Source organism: Equus caballus, chromosome 13 (genome assembly GCF_041296265.1).
Source record: "Equus caballus isolate H_3958 breed thoroughbred chromosome 13, TB-T2T, whole genome shotgun sequence".
Lineage (NCBI taxonomy): Eukaryota > Metazoa > Chordata > Mammalia > Perissodactyla > Equidae > Equus > Equus caballus.
The window spans coordinates 38,882,761-38,900,145 of NC_091696.1; the positions used below are offsets into that span (position 1 = coordinate 38,882,761).

At 44.4% G+C, this 17,385-nt stretch overlaps 1 protein-coding gene and 1 pseudogene across 26 annotated transcripts in view; both read right to left on the minus strand.

Annotated features, from left to right (window-relative positions):
* Positions 1-17,385, minus strand: part of IQCK (IQ motif containing K) — a 118,156-nt gene that overhangs the window by 60,319 nt on the left and 40,452 nt on the right. For 10 of the 26 annotated variants that reach the window (XR_011424315.1, XM_070230918.1, XM_014730093.3 and 7 more), the window contains one exon: positions 2,261-2,345. The exons of 6 other annotated variants lie outside the window; for them this stretch is intronic. Coding sequence is in view for 19 of the 20 variants with exons in the window: in XM_070230918.1 (XP_070087019.1) it covers positions 2,261-2,345 (85 nt within the window). In the remaining variant the exon portion in view is untranslated. Of the gene's footprint in view, positions 1-1,635; positions 1,750-2,260; positions 2,346-10,320; positions 11,443-17,385 lie in introns of those variants that run through there. 10 more of the 26 variants (XM_070230921.1, XM_070230914.1, XM_070230912.1 and 7 more) reach the window with 2 other exon arrangements.
* On the minus strand, positions 8,735-8,886 carry LOC111767661 (U1 spliceosomal RNA; annotated as a pseudogene).

Genomic DNA, 17,385 nt, shown 5'->3' on the forward strand with positions numbered 1-17,385 from the left:
TACCCACTGTTGTCACATTGCTCTGCTTCCTTTCAGATATTTTCCTATGCATGTCTGTATGTGTTTGTGTGTGTAGCTGTCGAAAATATACAATATGTTTTTTAAAAAAAAGGTAAAAAATATATATGCTATTTCCTCTCCCTGAGATATTCTCTTGGTCCCAGCTGACACTCCAGTGCTCCATCTTTCTTTAAGGCTGAGATCAAGTCCTTCTTTTCTGGGGAAACTTCCAAGTCATCTCATACATCAGATATCTTTTCCTTCTAGCGAAAACTTGGATCTTTTCCCCTCACTTGGCCCCCTTCAGTTACGTTTTTAGCACAGGAAATGTTTGGCTTTGAACAGCCTGAACTTCCATACAGTATACACTGACCCCTTGTACATCTTTTGTACCTTGGGGAACATTTCTAGCTAGTGTAGAATGATGGTGCAATAGCCACAGTTAAATCCTGTGCCACTGAGACATCTTTTACACGGCAGAGTTTGTCGGTGTGATGAGCTGAATTCAGCTGTCTTACAGACAGTGTTTTTCATGCTGTGCCCATAACACAGGCACCATGTGTGTGGAGAGGTCGGGGTCGGGGGTCTTACTGCATGGGAGAACCAGGGACAGAACATTTCCTTTTACTGTTACATCCTGGATACCTACCAGGCTTCTGGAAGAAATAAAATCCAAAACTCACTATTTTATTGCATTTTGCTCTTTGTTTCATAAAAAGGAACAGAAAATAGAAGAGCAAAATCACTGATTCTGGTGTAACAAGTATACACCTCACAAATGAAACACGCTGATGACAAAGATGGAACTCAAGAAGCATGTGGAAAGCAGGCATCTTTCGCCTTGGTTAGACCTCACCGGATTTAAGCTAACCAGCTGGTGTTCAATTATGAAGCAAAAAGACCACATTTATAAGATGTGTAAAAAATGCTAAAAACCTATGTCATCAAAGATTACATGTAAGTCGTGGGGTATAATAGAGTTTTATAACTGGCTTTTAACTCTTTGGGAACAGACTGTTCCTCACGATGTGCAAGTTTATTATTTAACTTTCACACTTGACTTCATCCCATGTTTTTGGGAATGTGCCATGTATAAAAGGAGTGAAATGACCAGACAATACTGCCCCAGACAGTGAGCTCCTTGTAACCAAGGACAGTTCCATTTAATGGTCATGTAACAAATATTTTGCTGATTGATTAATTAATTATACCTCATTAGAATTAGTCTAACGTCTTGACGGAGCACTGCTTGCCAGTGTGCTCACCCCAGTCTGTTTCTCCCACGCCAGCCCTAAGGAGAACATCAGTATGCAGATCTTTGGCCTCCACGTAAACCTCTGAGACCTTTTCCTTTGGTGATGCTTGCCACCGCCGATGTCAAACCTAAACTCATTCCATCGATGCCTGACACTCACACCTGGGTGGGGCCATGCTGCCACCTAGAATGGGAGCTTAGTGTTGACCAGGAAACCTCTCAACGTTGATACTCTAATTGCAAATAATCAGAGGATGTACACTTTTTAGCCTGAGATACGCACGCCACTCTCATATGTATTTGGTAAGAATTTTTTAAAGTGCATCCTTCTTGAAGGGCCACATGACAATATGGATCAGGGAAAAAAGAAAAAAACTCACCTTTTGACCTAGAAATTCGACTTCTACAATTCCTCCTACATAAACAACCAGACAAATGTGCAAAGATGGCTGCACAAAGATTTGTATTGCAGCATTTATTACAATAATGATAAACTGGAAATAACCAATAGGAAAATGGTTAGAAAAGACAAGCTTGAAAAGAAAAGGTCACTTTTTCTAGGTAAGTATTTAAATGTTATTCTATCTATTAAGATTTTTGAAAGTTTAGAAAGTTTTACACCAAAATATCAACAATGATTATCTTTGGGTGACAGAGTTATCAGTGACTCAAAAATTTTTTATTGGCTTTATCTGAATTATCTGAGTTTTCTCAGTGAACATGTATTGCTTCTGTCTGCATATAAAATTATTTTTTATGTAATATAAGGCACTCATCCCAACTTTAAAAGGCTGGAGGGTACTTTTAATGATAATTGCAAAATAAGTTTTGGTAGAAATTCTAAATCACTCTTCGCGACCTATTTTACAGAGTATCCTGTTTCCCAGGTCTGGATGTTAGCCCTAATATTCTCCATTTCAAATCCATCTAAGGGCTTTCCCGTGGGCCTCCACATCGCAAAAGTCCCCCATCAGGCCAAATGCCGTAATTGCACACGACTCTTACCAGATAGGCTCTCCAGAAGGACTGAATGGTGAGGGCTGCTTCCTCTTCTGTCAGCAGGAGGGAGAGTGGGATTGGCGGCCGTGGGCTGAAAAGCAATAAAACGGTCATATGCCCATGAGAATCCGTCCTTCAGCCTCAGCAAGGCCTTTGACAACATAATGGCCTCTCTGATTAAGGGCCTCATCCGTTCCCATTCTTAGAAAGCAACAATGTCATTTTTGATAGGAAAGTTTAAGCTTGAGTTAGCATGTTTTATTTCGAAATCTGGGGTGGATTTTTTGTTTTCAATCAGCATAATCTTAAATCACTGTTAGCTTGCCCCGCTCGGAAGGGCTCAGGTTACTAAAGTTGCATGTTAGTCCTCAAGGTGCAACATACATGTTATTGACGTAAGGCCTTGTGGACACAAAGCAAGAGCCAGAGCAGAAGAGACCTTTATGTACTGCAGCTGAGTGAGGCATAACAAACGGCTCTTTCCCAACTTTCTATTGAAGGGAAATTAACTAGTCCATCTCTTACCTGGAGGGAAAATACTGGAATTTACCTCTGTATTTCTACATCTTAAGAAGCAATAAAATATCTCAAGCGCTGGTTCCATTGACAGTGTCTGCTCTTGTGGGATTTTTTAAGATTATGATGGGATTTTTTATCGTAGATATCACATTTAAAAATCATGGCTAAATGTTCTTTTCTTTTCTTGTTTTTTTCCTAAAAGTTTTAAAGAGATACTAAGTGTAAGTCTAACTTCATTCTGGTTCCTTATGTCTCCCCAAAGCACAGCTACCCCTGAAGAGCAAGAGTCAAGACTTTGCAGATACAGCACAAAGAAATAAAGCTCTGAAAGGAATGTGCCTCACCAGAAGGCTGTCCCCGGGGCAGGATCCTCCGAAAGCTTGCTGGTGAGGGACCCTCAAGTCCTGGCCACAGAGCCCTCGCTAATGACAGCCATCACTTGAGTTTACAGTAACTCCCACTGTGCAGAGAGGAGGACTGACTGCCCAAGGTCACACAGCTTGTAGGTGGCCTAGTCAGGATCCGGGCCCAGATCCAGCCAGTCCCAAAGCTCAGGCTTCCCTCCCAATGCTGTGTGGAGACCACACCTCAACGGGGCCAGCACTTAGCAGATGCCCAGCCTGGCGCAGACTGCGAGGGAAACTGGCAGCGACGCGTGATTCTCCGGGGTCTGCGGTTTTATCTCCCTCTAAACTTTGCCTTAAAACAACAACAACAAAACTTCCCTTGATACGTATAATTGTGTGACTGAATGAATGCTCTTTTGAATTATTCCAGAATAAAGAAATCAAAGACGGGAAGGACCCTGAAGGTCACTGGGAACATTTCTAGCAAGCGAAGTGCTGCCAAGTTCTGGCTCTCGGGCTGGGCCAGTCCTTTCTAAGAGGCCAAGGAAAGCAGGTTCTTCTATTTCTTGGAGACCTAATTACACCCTCAAAACGACCGCATTGTTAGAGACCTTTCCCTAATTTCAGTTTCCATTTTTATTTGCATGATGTAGTGACATTTTTTTTGGTTCTGTTTTTGTTTTCACTTACTGCCTAATATCCGGTTTTCTGGGCTGTAATGGAGCATTCATATTGTGCTGGAGGCCTGCCACTGGAGGCGCATCGGCTCCCACTTTCCACATTAAAGGTCTCTCCTTGTCCATTCTCCTTATTCTCCAAATCACAGTTGTGTGACACGGACAAATCCCATCCCTGAAGAAATTCTCCTTCACTAGTTAAAAGTTAACAGCTTGTAGAGAGATTTTGGTCTTTCTAAGGAGACCCTGGAGTGCTGGCAGTGAGTTTATGAGAATAACACTATCGGGCATTCATACCAGCTGATATTTACCGAGAACTTTCTGGACTCCCCTCCCACCAGCCTCTCTCCTTGTGCTCCAGCCATGCAGGCCCTTTTCATCTCCTCAAGTGTGTCCTCCCACCTTAGGGCCTTTGCAGAGGGACTTTCCTCGGCCTCCAGTATCCTCCTACTCCAGCTGGAGCACTGCACGTGGTCATGCAGTCTGCTGCTAAGGGCACCCACAGGGCACTGAGACCCGGCCCACACTCTGCTCGCTAAGCCACGCTCCGGGTTTGGCAGGGGGGCTGACACCTCCTTCTCCTGATTCACTCTTATTCTTTCTTCCAATTTCCACTCAGATGCTATGGAAATATGTCCTTTGATTAGGTCAGGGCCCAGTGGAGCTCTAAGCAATTTTCCTTCCTAGTCCTTGGCCCAATTTGGAGATATAAACCTGTGTGATGTCAAATTAATGCCCAAATCCTCCACCGGGCTGAACGCTCCAGAGGGCAGCGACGGGGCCTATGTCTGCTGCTCCCAGCACCTAGGACAACGACTGGCACGTAGTCGACGTTCCATAAACATTGGTGGAATGAGCCTCTGTGCCTGGCAGAGTGCGCTAAGCACTTTCCACACCTTATTTAATTAAATCCTCACAACATTAAAAACGAGCTGTTGTTATCCTTCTTTGAGAGCTGAAGAAACTGAGGCAGGGAGGGGTGAAGTGACCTGTTCAAGGTCACTGACCATTTCCTGCTGGGAATGCAAACTGCCCAGGAAACGGACGGAGCGGCCCAAGGAGACGATGAAGGGGAGCCCACAAGGTCACCAACGTGGGATCCTGGGTCTAACAGCTGCGAGTGTTACACAGAGGAAAACACAGTCAATTGCCTAGAAGAGAAAAACGTCGGGGGGGAAAGCCATAATCATAGAAAATGCCCTCTTCATTAATCCGCACAGTAATAACTTGGCAGGTATGCATTTGTCTGAAGCTCCACAGGGACATCCGGTGTCAGGACAGCAGAACAAAGTGGAGTTTGTCACTTGGATCTGAGGGAAGGTTTGATGGCGCCGTTCTGCTCAGCTGCAATTTTCCTGCTTTAATGTTTTTCTCAACTGATGTCATGAAATCCTCAAAGTAACAGTATTCCTGCTTTAGGGATAGCAGTAGGAAAGGAGAGCCGCAAATCTGGGGCCACGACTGGCCAGGCCAGCCGGACAAAGAGCTTTCACCAGTAACGGAACCCCGAACCGCTTTGCATCACAATGACATCTCCAAAAAGCAAAATGAGATTTCTAATAGGTCTTTAAGCGGTAAGATGAGACCACCTTTAGTGACATCCCTGCTTTCATGGCTAAATAATGGGGTGCTGTCTCCTTCCCAAACAGAGAATAAGGGTGAGAAAGCCAGCGTAAATCAGGCCAAATGAAAAGGACTTAATCTTCAGGGAGTAGCGTCTGGGAATTATCCATCATTTCAGCAGGCCAGCCTGAAGGGACAGAAGCCATGCCAGGCCCTTTTCTCTCTTTTGGAATCAGTGCAACTGGCTTCAGGTCAAATAAAAATAGAGATGGAGAGGAGGCGAAGGCTCGTCATCAGGGAACTAGGGAGGGGAGCAGGGACAAGCATGTCAATCAGAGGAGAGGCAGCTGAGGCTCCCGCCTCGAGCGCTTAAATTGGACATCCCCGGAGCAGACGGGTTTACGTGTTCTAACGGGCAAAACAGTACTCCTAAGTATGCTTCCAAGAAGAATTGTCTTATTGGTAATGCTCGTTTGTCATGTCCTTCTCCTTTCTTCTCAAATGTGAGTTGAAAATATTTGAATCGTAAGAACTGATGCTATAATTCTGAGAAGGAACAAGACTTCGTTTTTCTAATTGTGTCTATGTTTGCATGGATAAACACACACACACAATTCTTTCCCATTTTTTGAATGCTAAGTAAAAGATTTGCAGGACCTCAAGAAGAGATAGCATGCTTACAAAATACATAAGAGAATCTGAGAAGTTAGTCCTTATTAATTTCTCCATCCAGTTCTAAGACGAGCGGTTCTATCCAACATGGCATTTAAGGAGAATAAAACAGAAAGGAGAAAAGCTTCCTTTATGTTGAAAATTGAATCTTGGAATCCAAATTCTATCCACTTTTCATTAGGTAAGAGATTAAGTTGTTTTCTTGGAACATGAGAGCGCAACCCAGATGCAAAGCCGTTTACAAAATGACACAGGCCCTAAATCAGCCATCATTCATTGAGCCTTTCAAGGGCCCAGTATTTGATAACGTCTACCCATTGTAGTCGGGAAAACAGATTACCCCGTCCCTGCTCTCAGCCCTCACTGGTTTCCCAAACATTCTGTGCTGGAGGCATCACAGTCTTGAGTAATGAACTTCAAATATTTGGAAGAAGTGCCATGGAGGTTATCTGGAATCTTCCAGACATATGGTGACTAGCCATTAGGACGGAATCTCATAGGATTCTTTCCATTCCAGCCTTCTATGATGTGAGGAACAGCTCCCAAACCCAGCAGGGGAGAGCCAGCTGCATTACTCGCCAGCAGCCTTACAGTGAATTTAGAAACCACACTTACTAGGATGTGATTTTGCTTTCGCCCCCTCGCGAACTCCACCCTGGGAGACCAACAAGCAGTTATTACCCCGGCATCAGGCTGAGTCATTCTGAGTTAAACACAGAGTCGAGGCCAGTTTCACCAACCCCATCATTGGAAGCAGCGTGGCACACAGGTCCAGTTAGCAGTGCTCACAAAACCAGGCGCTGCCAGACCACGTGCTGGCCCTTGGGCTGCAGGGGCAACCATCTTAAAAATCAGGGCTGTGAGGCTTGGTGCTTTCAGAGAAGTATGCCCAGATCGCTGTGTTATTTGGTCTCTTTGTAACTGGTTACATGTTTTCTCTAACGACTTAAGGAAAATCTTAAGGAGGTCTGCCTTCTCCCCAGTATCCCTCCTTCCGCTCCAAATGGTGAGCTCAGGCAGGGGGATGGGTGTATGGGGGGAGGGGGTAGACCCTGCCCTCCTCGGCCCGGGGGGAGGTGCTCCAGCCCCTTCCCTCCCTCCCCCCCCCAAGGGATCGTAACTGGTTTTGAGCCATGGACCCTTTTCCACTTCAGCAGTCCAGATTTCTTCTCAGAAGAATGTTTTTAAAAACATAAAAGTAAATAAATACATAAGATTACAAAGAAAATCAGTTATATTGAAATACAGCTATCAAAATGTTAAACAAAAAAGTTGGTGATATGGTAATATATGTGCTTCTAAATTACGCAGGAAATAAGAAGAGCTAATGGCAGGTCAATTAACTTCTGCAATTTGAAAGGAACGACAAGCGCAAATGATATTTGAGATCACTACAACTGTGAAAAGACCTGATTGCGATTAGCTGCGGTAGATCCTACTGAGGTTGGTTAGCCACATTCCTAATTCAAAGACAGGCTGAATTTCAGTTAGGGACGAGTGAAAACAAAGAAGTGAGTTCCTCTCTTCCAAATGCAGGGACCCCTGAATCATAGACAGTTGTGGCCGGAGCTGGGGAAAGGGAGGAAGATGGGTTTAACATTCAGGATGAGACTGAAGACCAAGGATTTAAAAATAAACAAGACGAATCCAAACAGTGAAATGAGACTAAAAACAGAGCGACCGGGAAGTCATGGAATTTGGCCAAAAAGTTATTAAAGGGCTGCATCTCAGATGGAAGAGAGATCCTGTGTAATATAGTGGGGCAATTACTGGGAGAAAAAAGAAAAAAAAAGCTTCATATTTTTATTCCCAATAAGTTATGAAGCTTCAGGAAGCCCGTTACATTTTTAAAACAGAACTCATTTCCCCCACTGCATTTCAGTAAATGGCTCCCCATCCAGCCAGTCAATCAGGCCCGAAATCTCCACGTCATCCTTGACTTCTCTCTAACCCCACATCCAATCCATCAACAAGGCTTCCTGGTTCCAGCATCAAAATATATCCCAAATCCAACCTCTTCTTGCCTCCTCCACTCCAAGCTGCCATCATCTCCTGCCCCCTTGCTGCACTATTAGAGCTGACTTCAGTCAACTGCCCATCCAGCTGTCAGAGTGGTCTTTGTAAAAGATAAATTGATTACCTCCATCTTCTGCTCAAAACCTTCCAACAGTTTCCTATCACACCAGGAAGGAAAAAGAAAAGTCCAAACTCTTTACCGTGGCGTCCAAGGGCCCCCCAGCAAGCTGGACACGGCCTAGCCAGGCTCTCTGGCTTCATTCCTGCCACCCTCCCACCTCCCGCATCTCCTCTTGCCTCACTGGCCAACTTTGTTTCTGTCTCAGGGCCTTCAGGGTGGCTGTTCCCTCTGCCTGGGACACTCTTCCTTCCAAGCTTTGTAAGGCTGGCTCCCTCTGCTTGTCATCCAGGCCTCTGCGCAAATGTCACCTCCTTACAGAAGTGAGCCTTTCCTGGCTTCTCTACCTGAAACACTGCCACCTCTCCCCCAGCCCTGGGACTCGATCCACTTCCTCTGCCTTATTTCTCTTCAAAGCGCCTGGGTCTTCTTTACGTTATACAGGATGTTTATTTGTTAGTTTGCTTATTGTCTGTCTTCTCACTACAAGGTAAACTCCATGGGGGCCAAAACTTTCTCTCTTGTCCTCCATTCTATCTATGGTACCTAGAAAAGTGCCTGGAACAGAGTGGGCATTCAACAGTTCTTTGGTCCCCACTACCACAAATTATGCAGTCGAGTTTCCCCCGTTCAGGGGAATCGCAGGGGTCAGCACATCCAGAGTGCAACGGGTGAGCCTCCCCCTGGAAAGCCACCTTCGCGATCCTGCCAGGTAAGTATGCAACAAACATTTCCCAGTGAACGAATATTATCACAGGTAAGGAAACAGACCTTTCTCTAAGGTTGGAATTTATCAGTGGCAGAGCTGAGGTTAAATGCAGACATTCTCTCTCACTTGCTTGGTCATTGTGCTGCTCATGTTTCATCTTGCTACTGTTCTCTTAAGATTAAGGATAACATAAAACCCTTCATTCTTTGAATACCTACTATGAGCCCTCTGCAGTGGATATCTTTAATTTTTATCTGCCCATCACACCCTCCCTGTTCCTGCGGGATCAGCCCTCAGACTTTGCTTTGACAGTTCCTCCTCCCTCAGTTGGGGGAATGTGGGTCAGTGTCTTGCCCTCCCCTGGCCAAAGAGTACACCTGGGACCCAAGCTTAGCCAAGCAGATGCTCTTTCCCTGGAAGGGGAATCTTGAGTAGACTGGCAGAGACTAGAGGATTCTTGATGGCAGTGGTGTCTTGAAAACATGGGTCTCTGCTCCCAGGGTCCCTGTACCTGCTTTCTAAGGCCAGGCCCTTACCTTTAGTTTCAGGTTTGTGAGTTATCTTTTTTTCTTCCAAAATCTACCCTTTTTCTTAAGTAGCTCTTAACTTTCTGTTGCTTGCAACAAAGAACTCTGATATCATCTTTAACCCTCACAGCAACCCTACAGTGTAGGTATTCTTAGCATCCCCCGGTACAGAAGAGAGGACGAGGCTCAGAGATGTGAAGGGATTAGTTCCAGGTCACCCGACTGTGGCAAACTGCACAATGGCCCCCCAAGAGGTCCATAACCAATGCTCAGACTCTGTGAATACATACATTCCCTCAGAGGGCAAAGGGACTTTGCAGATGTGATTGAGTTAGGGACCCTGAGAGTATCCTTGATTACGCAGGTGGGCTCAATGATGCAATCACAAGAATCCTTATGAGAGGGAGGCAGAGGGAGATCCTGCTACAGAAGTGGATGTGGCGATGGAAGCCAGAGGTCAGAGTGACACAAAGAAGGTGTCACGAGCCCTCCAGAAGGCAGGTAGCCTCCAGAAACTAGAAAAGGCAAGAAAATGAACTTTCCCCTAGGGCCTGCAGAAGGAACTGATTTGGGACTTCCAGCTTCCAGAACTATAAGAGAATAAATGTGTGTTGTTTTAAGCCACCAATTTTGTGCTAATTTCTTAAGCAGCCAGAGGCAACTAACACACCAACTAATGATGGCAGAGCTGAGATTGGAAGCCAGATGTGTCTGCCACGCTGCCTCACACAGGCTCCCCGAGCTCGTTCCCAAAGAGTCACCTAGAAACAACAGGAAGAAGGAAAGGAAGCAGGACTGTGTGCCCCAGAAAAAGGGCCACCCCCCTGCCAAGCCTCCAGCGAGGGGGAGGCACTTAGAGGATTTCCCGAATTCAGGAAACAGCTCTCCATCCTTCCTGTTTGAAGACGAATGCTGATGTAAAGAGCAAAGACGATTTATTATCCTCAGGAGACCCTCTGGCCTCTGAAATTACTGAGACAGAAATCTACCCTTCTAAAAGACAAAATAAATTAAAAGGATTTTTTCCTTTCAACAGGCCATGACAGCAAATGTTCTGCCACGCCACCATTTAATTATGATCTTTAGTGCAAATGCATGCCGTTTCCTGTGCCGTTTTGAAGGTAGGAGCGTTTTCGGTCCCACTGTTAACCTCGGTGCAAACAGACCATCCTATGGCTGGTGCTTGTCCTCAAATAGCACGGTGACACTTTTGTTTTCACTTCAGTTTTTGGTCATTAAATACCTTCCACCAACATGAAAGTATCGTGGATGTTTTCTTCTTCTTTTTTTTTTGTCCAAGGGTAGAACTCAGCTGAAAAGACATTTCACCCAAAGCAACCTTTTCTTTTCTCTTCTAGAACACAACCTTTGTTTCATTGAAGGTCTCAGCTTTAATGATGTCTTTCATCAGCCTTCCCTCTGGGACATGGGACCAGATAGGCAGCAATGCAACTTTGTTCCTTGTGCTCATTTAGGGATTTATTTTTGCAAGTGAATCTGACCAATTCGTTTCGGTCAAAATAAAAAGCAAAATGTTTCCTGTTCTTAATATGATAGCAAATAATTTCATGGCTTCTGATTGGCTAGCTGAGTCAGGACTATGTCCCACAAAAGAGGATGCTGCTGGATTCATAAACAGGAGGAAAGGCAACAGGAGATATGATGTAATTCCCCGCTGTTGAAAGGTGGGGAAGAAATCACCCTCTTCAAGCTCTGATGAGAGCGTGTGGGAGACAGTACTATTGTTCCCGGTTTATTGCTCCTTTCTCTGTCAGAGACTTGTGCATCCTTACTCTTTGCCGTACGCCCTGCAGTTTCTCCCTGTGGGTTCTGTCAGCTTCCCTGGAGCATTGATCCCAAGCTTGGCCAGGGGACTTGTATTGGCCAATGAACTGTGAGCAGAAGTAATGTCTGCCATTACATGGGCTGGCCCCTGCTCTTCTCCCTCTGCCGTGAGACTGAGGCAGGGGCCACTCCTTCATCCTGGGTCCCAGAATGAAAAGAGACGTGGAACAGAGCCAAAGGTGACACGCAGCCAACCTAGAACAGGGTGGGGAATAAACCCTTGTGGTTATAAGGCACTGAGATTTGAGGGTTGTTTGTTACAGCAGCAGAACCTGGAGAAAGCTGACTAATTCAGAATACTGGAGGGTAGTTGGGGCAATACCATGTGGGAGCACATATCAGCCAGGACTCTCTCATTTGCAAGTATCAGAAACCTAACTCAAACTAGCTTAAGAAAAAAAAGATACTTATTGGCTCACTTAACTAATAGGCGTAGAATTGGCCTATGGTATGGCCAGCTAGAGAGGCTGAAGTCAATGCCACAGGGGCTCAGGCTCGGGCCACCTCTCAGGTCTGCTGGTATCTCAGGCACTGTCTCCTTACGTGGCTGCCCTCAGCAGCTCAGGGCTGATAATCTCAAAGCTCCAGGTCTAGAGGAAAAGGGAAAAAATCTTTCTTGGTTCCTTCCTGAAAAATCTTAGACTTATCTCTGATTGAACCAAACTGGGAGTAACCCTGGTGGTCAGGGGGATTCAGTGCTCTGAGTGGCCAGGCCTGGGTCCCACGCCCAGCCCGGAGCCAGGGGTGGAATCAGCTCACTGTCTTCCTGAACGAGAACGGGAGAGGGGTGATCCTTTCAGCAACACAGGGACGTCTAGAACCCAAAGGAGGGGGAAACCAATGCAGGGCTGGAAAAAATATAAACGCCTACCATAGCAAGCAAGAAAATGGGATAGAAAGAAATAGAATAAATACCCTTTAGTTTTGAAATTGTTTTTAATTCTTTGTTTTTAAAAAAGATTGGCACCTGAGCTAACAGCTGTTGCCAATCTTTTTATTTTTTCTTTTTTTCTTCTTCTTCTCCACAAAGCCCCCTAGTACATAGCTGTATATTCTAGTTGTAGGTCCTTCTGGTTGTGCTATGTGGGACACCACCTCAGCGTGGCCTGATGAGCGGTGCCATGTCCACACCCAGGATCCAAACTGGCAAAACCCTGGGCTGCCGAAGCAGAGCATGCAAACTCAACCACTTGGCCACGGGGCCAGCCCCCTGTTTTTATTCTTAAAGTAACTCTGCAGACAATATGAAAGCTACAAAATAATATAAAGGAGAAAATAAAAGGCGTGTTCCTGGCATTTGGAGTGAAACATCCTTTTTAAAGACTTTTAGGTCTAGAGTTATTTAATTCTATGATGATCCCCGATTTTAAACATTTTCTTTTCACTGCATAGTTTATTTAACTAATATGTATATTTTATATATGATAAATCTTGGTTATTTTTATAAACCAAAGAGAATTTTTTAAGGGTTGTCAATGTCTATATAAAATGGCTACATAAAATGCAGTTATTTAAAAAAAAAGTCATGGAAAAGAAACGGGTAGCTGAGAAGGGATGGACAGAATGAAGCGTATGCTAAATTACGGGGAACCTGTGGGAGAAGGCCCATCATTTATGTGATAAGCAATCGGCAGCCAGCCATGACAAATGGTCACAACCTACCAGCTGTGATCTGACAACATAATGACATCGTGCATCAAAGACAGCTGGGCTTGGCAGAATTGATCTTACCAAGAACATTAAAATAGGACCCAAACTCCCATTTTAGATGGCTCCCCAGGCTGGTAGATAGCATTTATAGCCTCAAATAATCCTAATACAAGTGTAACATACAAAAGAGTTGCATCTTACACAGGAGCCATACTGTAATATGAGGACGTAGGTGAAAATCACATTTAGTCAGGATTTCCCCTTACCACACTTTAAATTCCATATACAGACACAGCATCTTTCATTCAATCCTGCGTAGCCAGCTCTCTCCCAGTCTTCGTGCTGATCACTGCAAATACCAGGTGATCTCGGGGGCGGCAGAGCTGAGTAATGGACCACGCCTTCAGCAGTCCAGACTCTGGAGCCAGACCGCCTGGCTTCAGACCCTGGTCTGCTATTTACTGGCTTGTGACCTTGGGCAAATAAGTTAGCATCCCGGTACCTCGGTTGTTTCTCTGAGATATGGCTGTCGCTGGGATAGCTAGTGCTCATGGAATATCCAGTGCTCCCTTGCATAGCTCAGCCTGCCTTGCAGCTGGTTTGGGGCCCTGCTCTGTGAGGAGAGGTAAGAAGGTTAAGAACCTTCTAGGCTGAGAAGGTTAAGAACTGGGGGGCCTCCTCCATTCCTTTCTTCTTTTGCTTCAGTGACCTCAAAGATCACATGTTCCAAATAGCTGTAATTTATAAGAGGGCTGTCCAAACTGCATCAGTGGTTATATGAGCAAAAATAAGCTGTTATTGGGTTAAGCCACTGGTACTTCGGTATTGTTTATAACCGCAACTTAGCCTAGCCTGGCCTGCCTGACTGATACAACGGGGAAAGAATATTTCCTACTTTGTTGGGTTGTTGTGTGAGTTAAATTAGGTAATATTTATAAATTGTTCAGAATAGTACCTGAACAAATACTATATAAATGCTTGATAGATAGGTAGGCAGGTAGACAGACAGACGGACAGAGAGACAGAAGGAAGTTGTTGCCTCGTGAGCTGCTCACGTTCTGAGGGACACATGAAACTGACTAAGGAAAGAGCTGAGTCACGTGTCCTATTCTATGCTTCACCTCCAGACTGGAACGACAAGGGAGATTGCTTGAATTTTTTAAAATCTTATTTCTCTCTTTCTCTCTCCCCGAAGAGTATATCATTGAATTAGCATAAATGAAGTACATATACTGCAATCCGGCTATATACGAAATCTGTCCGTAAAGACAGGGACCACATTGATCGATGTCACAGTTCCATGGCATACAGTAAGTGCCCAATAAGTGGGAGCCAGCCAGCTTATGAATATGTCTGCTTCTATAATTTCAGAGCACATTTAAGCATTTGATAAAGATCAGCTAAACAAATGAACAAATAAATTAAATAACTCCCTTTAAATAGCTGGGACACATCTGCTTGGTATACGCATCAGTAGTGGAAAAAAACGTATTCCCTTAATAGCTGGCACCAGAATTCCTCTTAGGTAAGGAACTAGCTTTGTTTACGTGAAAGACCATTCTACAGATGGAAAAACTGAGGCTCAGAGAGATGAAGCCACCTTTGCCCAGAGTCTCAGCTGGATGTGGTGGAGCTTGGTTTGGAATGCAGAGTCGTGATTCTAGAGGCCAAGTTCCTAAATCCCGCACTACACTGCTGCCGCTTCTTTGATTTCCAGTCTTACACTTTGATTTACACTCTTACACTGCCCTTGACAGCGCCAGGATTTGACTTGCTGTCATCTTCAACCCATCCCCCACCAGCCTTCTCAGGATACTTCATCATTCATACTGATGACACCTCCAACACCATGGCCTCCAGTCCACCTGATTCCACAAGCCCTGTCTTCCCTCATGTCAGTCACTCAATAAAACCGTCTCATCTTAGAATGGGTCATCACTGAAGACTGTCAGATCTCGACTTCCCAAATTCTTGTTCTGATCATAACTTTCTATTCTTCCATCTTTCCCACCTACTCACTTCTATCTATATTGTTATTTGCCCTTACATGAGACTACGGTTTGGGAAGGTTACTGTCCACCTAGAACAGGGATCAGCAAACCACAGCTCATCGGCCAAATCTGGCCCACCACCTACTTTTGTAAATAAACTTGTATTGGAACACAGCCATGCCCAGTGGCTCACATATTGTCTACGGCTGCTTACATGCTACAGTGGTCAAGTTGAGCAGTTGCAACAGAAACCATATGTGGCTGCAAAGCCTAAAAGATTCACTATCCGCTACAGAAGAAGGTTGCTGATCCAACCTAGAAAGCCATTTCCTTATTCCCCAGGAACTCAGAGATTACTGGAGCCATGTCCTTAGGGCAAGCCCAGGACTTTGATCACGTTAATCCTCCTTCTCATTGTTGCTGGGGAGAACTGGGTTGGGCGTTGGAGGCAGGTGTGGAGGGAGACGAGGCTGATGGACGGGAACTGGTTGGTGAGTTGTGTGCACATTCAGAGCCAGGTTTGGGAGGGGTGACCACAGCCTCCCCAAGCACCATGAGCCTTCTCACTTGGGCCTGCACCTGCCACTCTCTCCTTGCCCCTGGGGCCATTTTCCTTCCATGCCATTTGAGCTTCCCAGCGTGATCACATGAAAACTCAGTCTCCCCTACTGTCTGTCACTCTAGCCCCCTCCAATGGAGAGGAACAGCCCTCAGCCCTCCCAGTTCACTGCCAGTCAATAGATGCCTCGTCGCCCACGGCACATCCACCATTCAACGAGGCACTCACAAGGAGCTTTGGAAAATCTCATTGTTTCTTTTCCTTTTAATTTTTTATTATGGAAATTTTCAAAGATACAAAAAAGTACACAGAAAAAAAAAATGAACCCATGTCACCATCAGCCAGGTTCAGTTATACTGTTCTCCATGTCAGTCACTCAGTGTAACTTCCCCTCAACCCTGTCCATAGACGTCATTTTATATTTCATTCACAAATATTTCAACATGTTTCTCTAAAAAGTAATAACGTTTTTATCATGACTATGAAATTATCATACCTTAAATAAAATAACAATAATTCTTTACATCATCAACTATCTACTAAGAGCTCAAATTTCCAATTGTCTCCTAATTTTTCTTTTTAGTTTGTTTCCTTGAATCAGGATCCAGATAAAATCCACACATTAGTTTTTAAAACTTTAAAATTTTCTTGCTTCTAAGATGGACTCTGCCACTCCCATTTTAGTGTTTCCGAGTTCGGTATGTTTCTTACTTCCAATGTGAAGACATAATGTAGTGTTTCTTTCTCTTCCTGAAAATTGGTTGTTCAATCATTAACATAATTCAGAAAATTTGGTAATTTATGAGAAAAGTGTAAGATAATCATTCTAGAAAAGTTAACAGTGCTTCCCCTTCAGACTTCCCCTTCAGATCCCCCTGCCCAGTCTCGACCTTTCACTATATTAGCTTGGCCAGTCTTCAACCCCGATTTCGGCAATCATTTGTTTTCTCTGCCCTCTTTCCAGGGTTGTAGAGGGTTGCTGGAGATAATCACATAAGCAGGCTGTTCATATGCACCGTGAATTCAGGCCATCAGCTGGGCCATGCCTATTTATCCCTGGTTGATTCCCCATCGGTTTCACCACAGCAGCTGCTGCAGCCCCCTCCCCTCCCCAACAAGCCTCCAAAACCCGCCTGGGCGCCCTCTCAGCAGATGCCTTCACACCTACGTGAACTCTCTCAACTCCTCCCCCTTCCACCTCAAATTTCCTTTCACTTTGAGCTCTGATCTCAGAGGAATAAATACACATCTTCTTTTATCTGTATATGTGTATACGTGCATAGAGAAGGACTCTTAAAAGAAGTTCCCTAAAATGTCAGCAATGGTTATATCTGAGAGGAGGGCTCTTAGGCAATTTGTAGCTTTTTCTTTTTCCTTTTCTGTCTGCTTTCACTTTTTTCACTGAGCATGTGTCATTTTTACAAAACCCAGAACAATTTTAAACTGTTATTGATCCCCAATATGACGTAGGTATCCCTTGGAGTGAGGGATTCTCAGTTTCTCCATATTCTCCATTACTTTATGATAGGCAGAATCATGGAGCCCAAAGATGTCCCCATCGTTAATTCCCACGGGATTATGTTATCTTACAATGACTACGTGAATATGTTATCTTACAATGACCACGTGAATATGTTATCTTACAATGAACACGGGATTATGTTATTTTACAATGAACACGGGATTATGTTATCTTAAAATGAGCACGTGAATATGTTATTTTACAATGAACACGGGATTATGTTATTTTACAATGAACACGTGAATATGTTATCTTACAATGAACACAGGATTATGTTATCTTACAATGAACACGGGATTATGTTATCTTACAGTGAACACGGGATTATGTTATCTTACAATGAACACGTGAATATGTTATTTTACAGTGGCAAAAGGGACTTTGCAGATGTGATTAAATTAAAGACTGAGACGGGG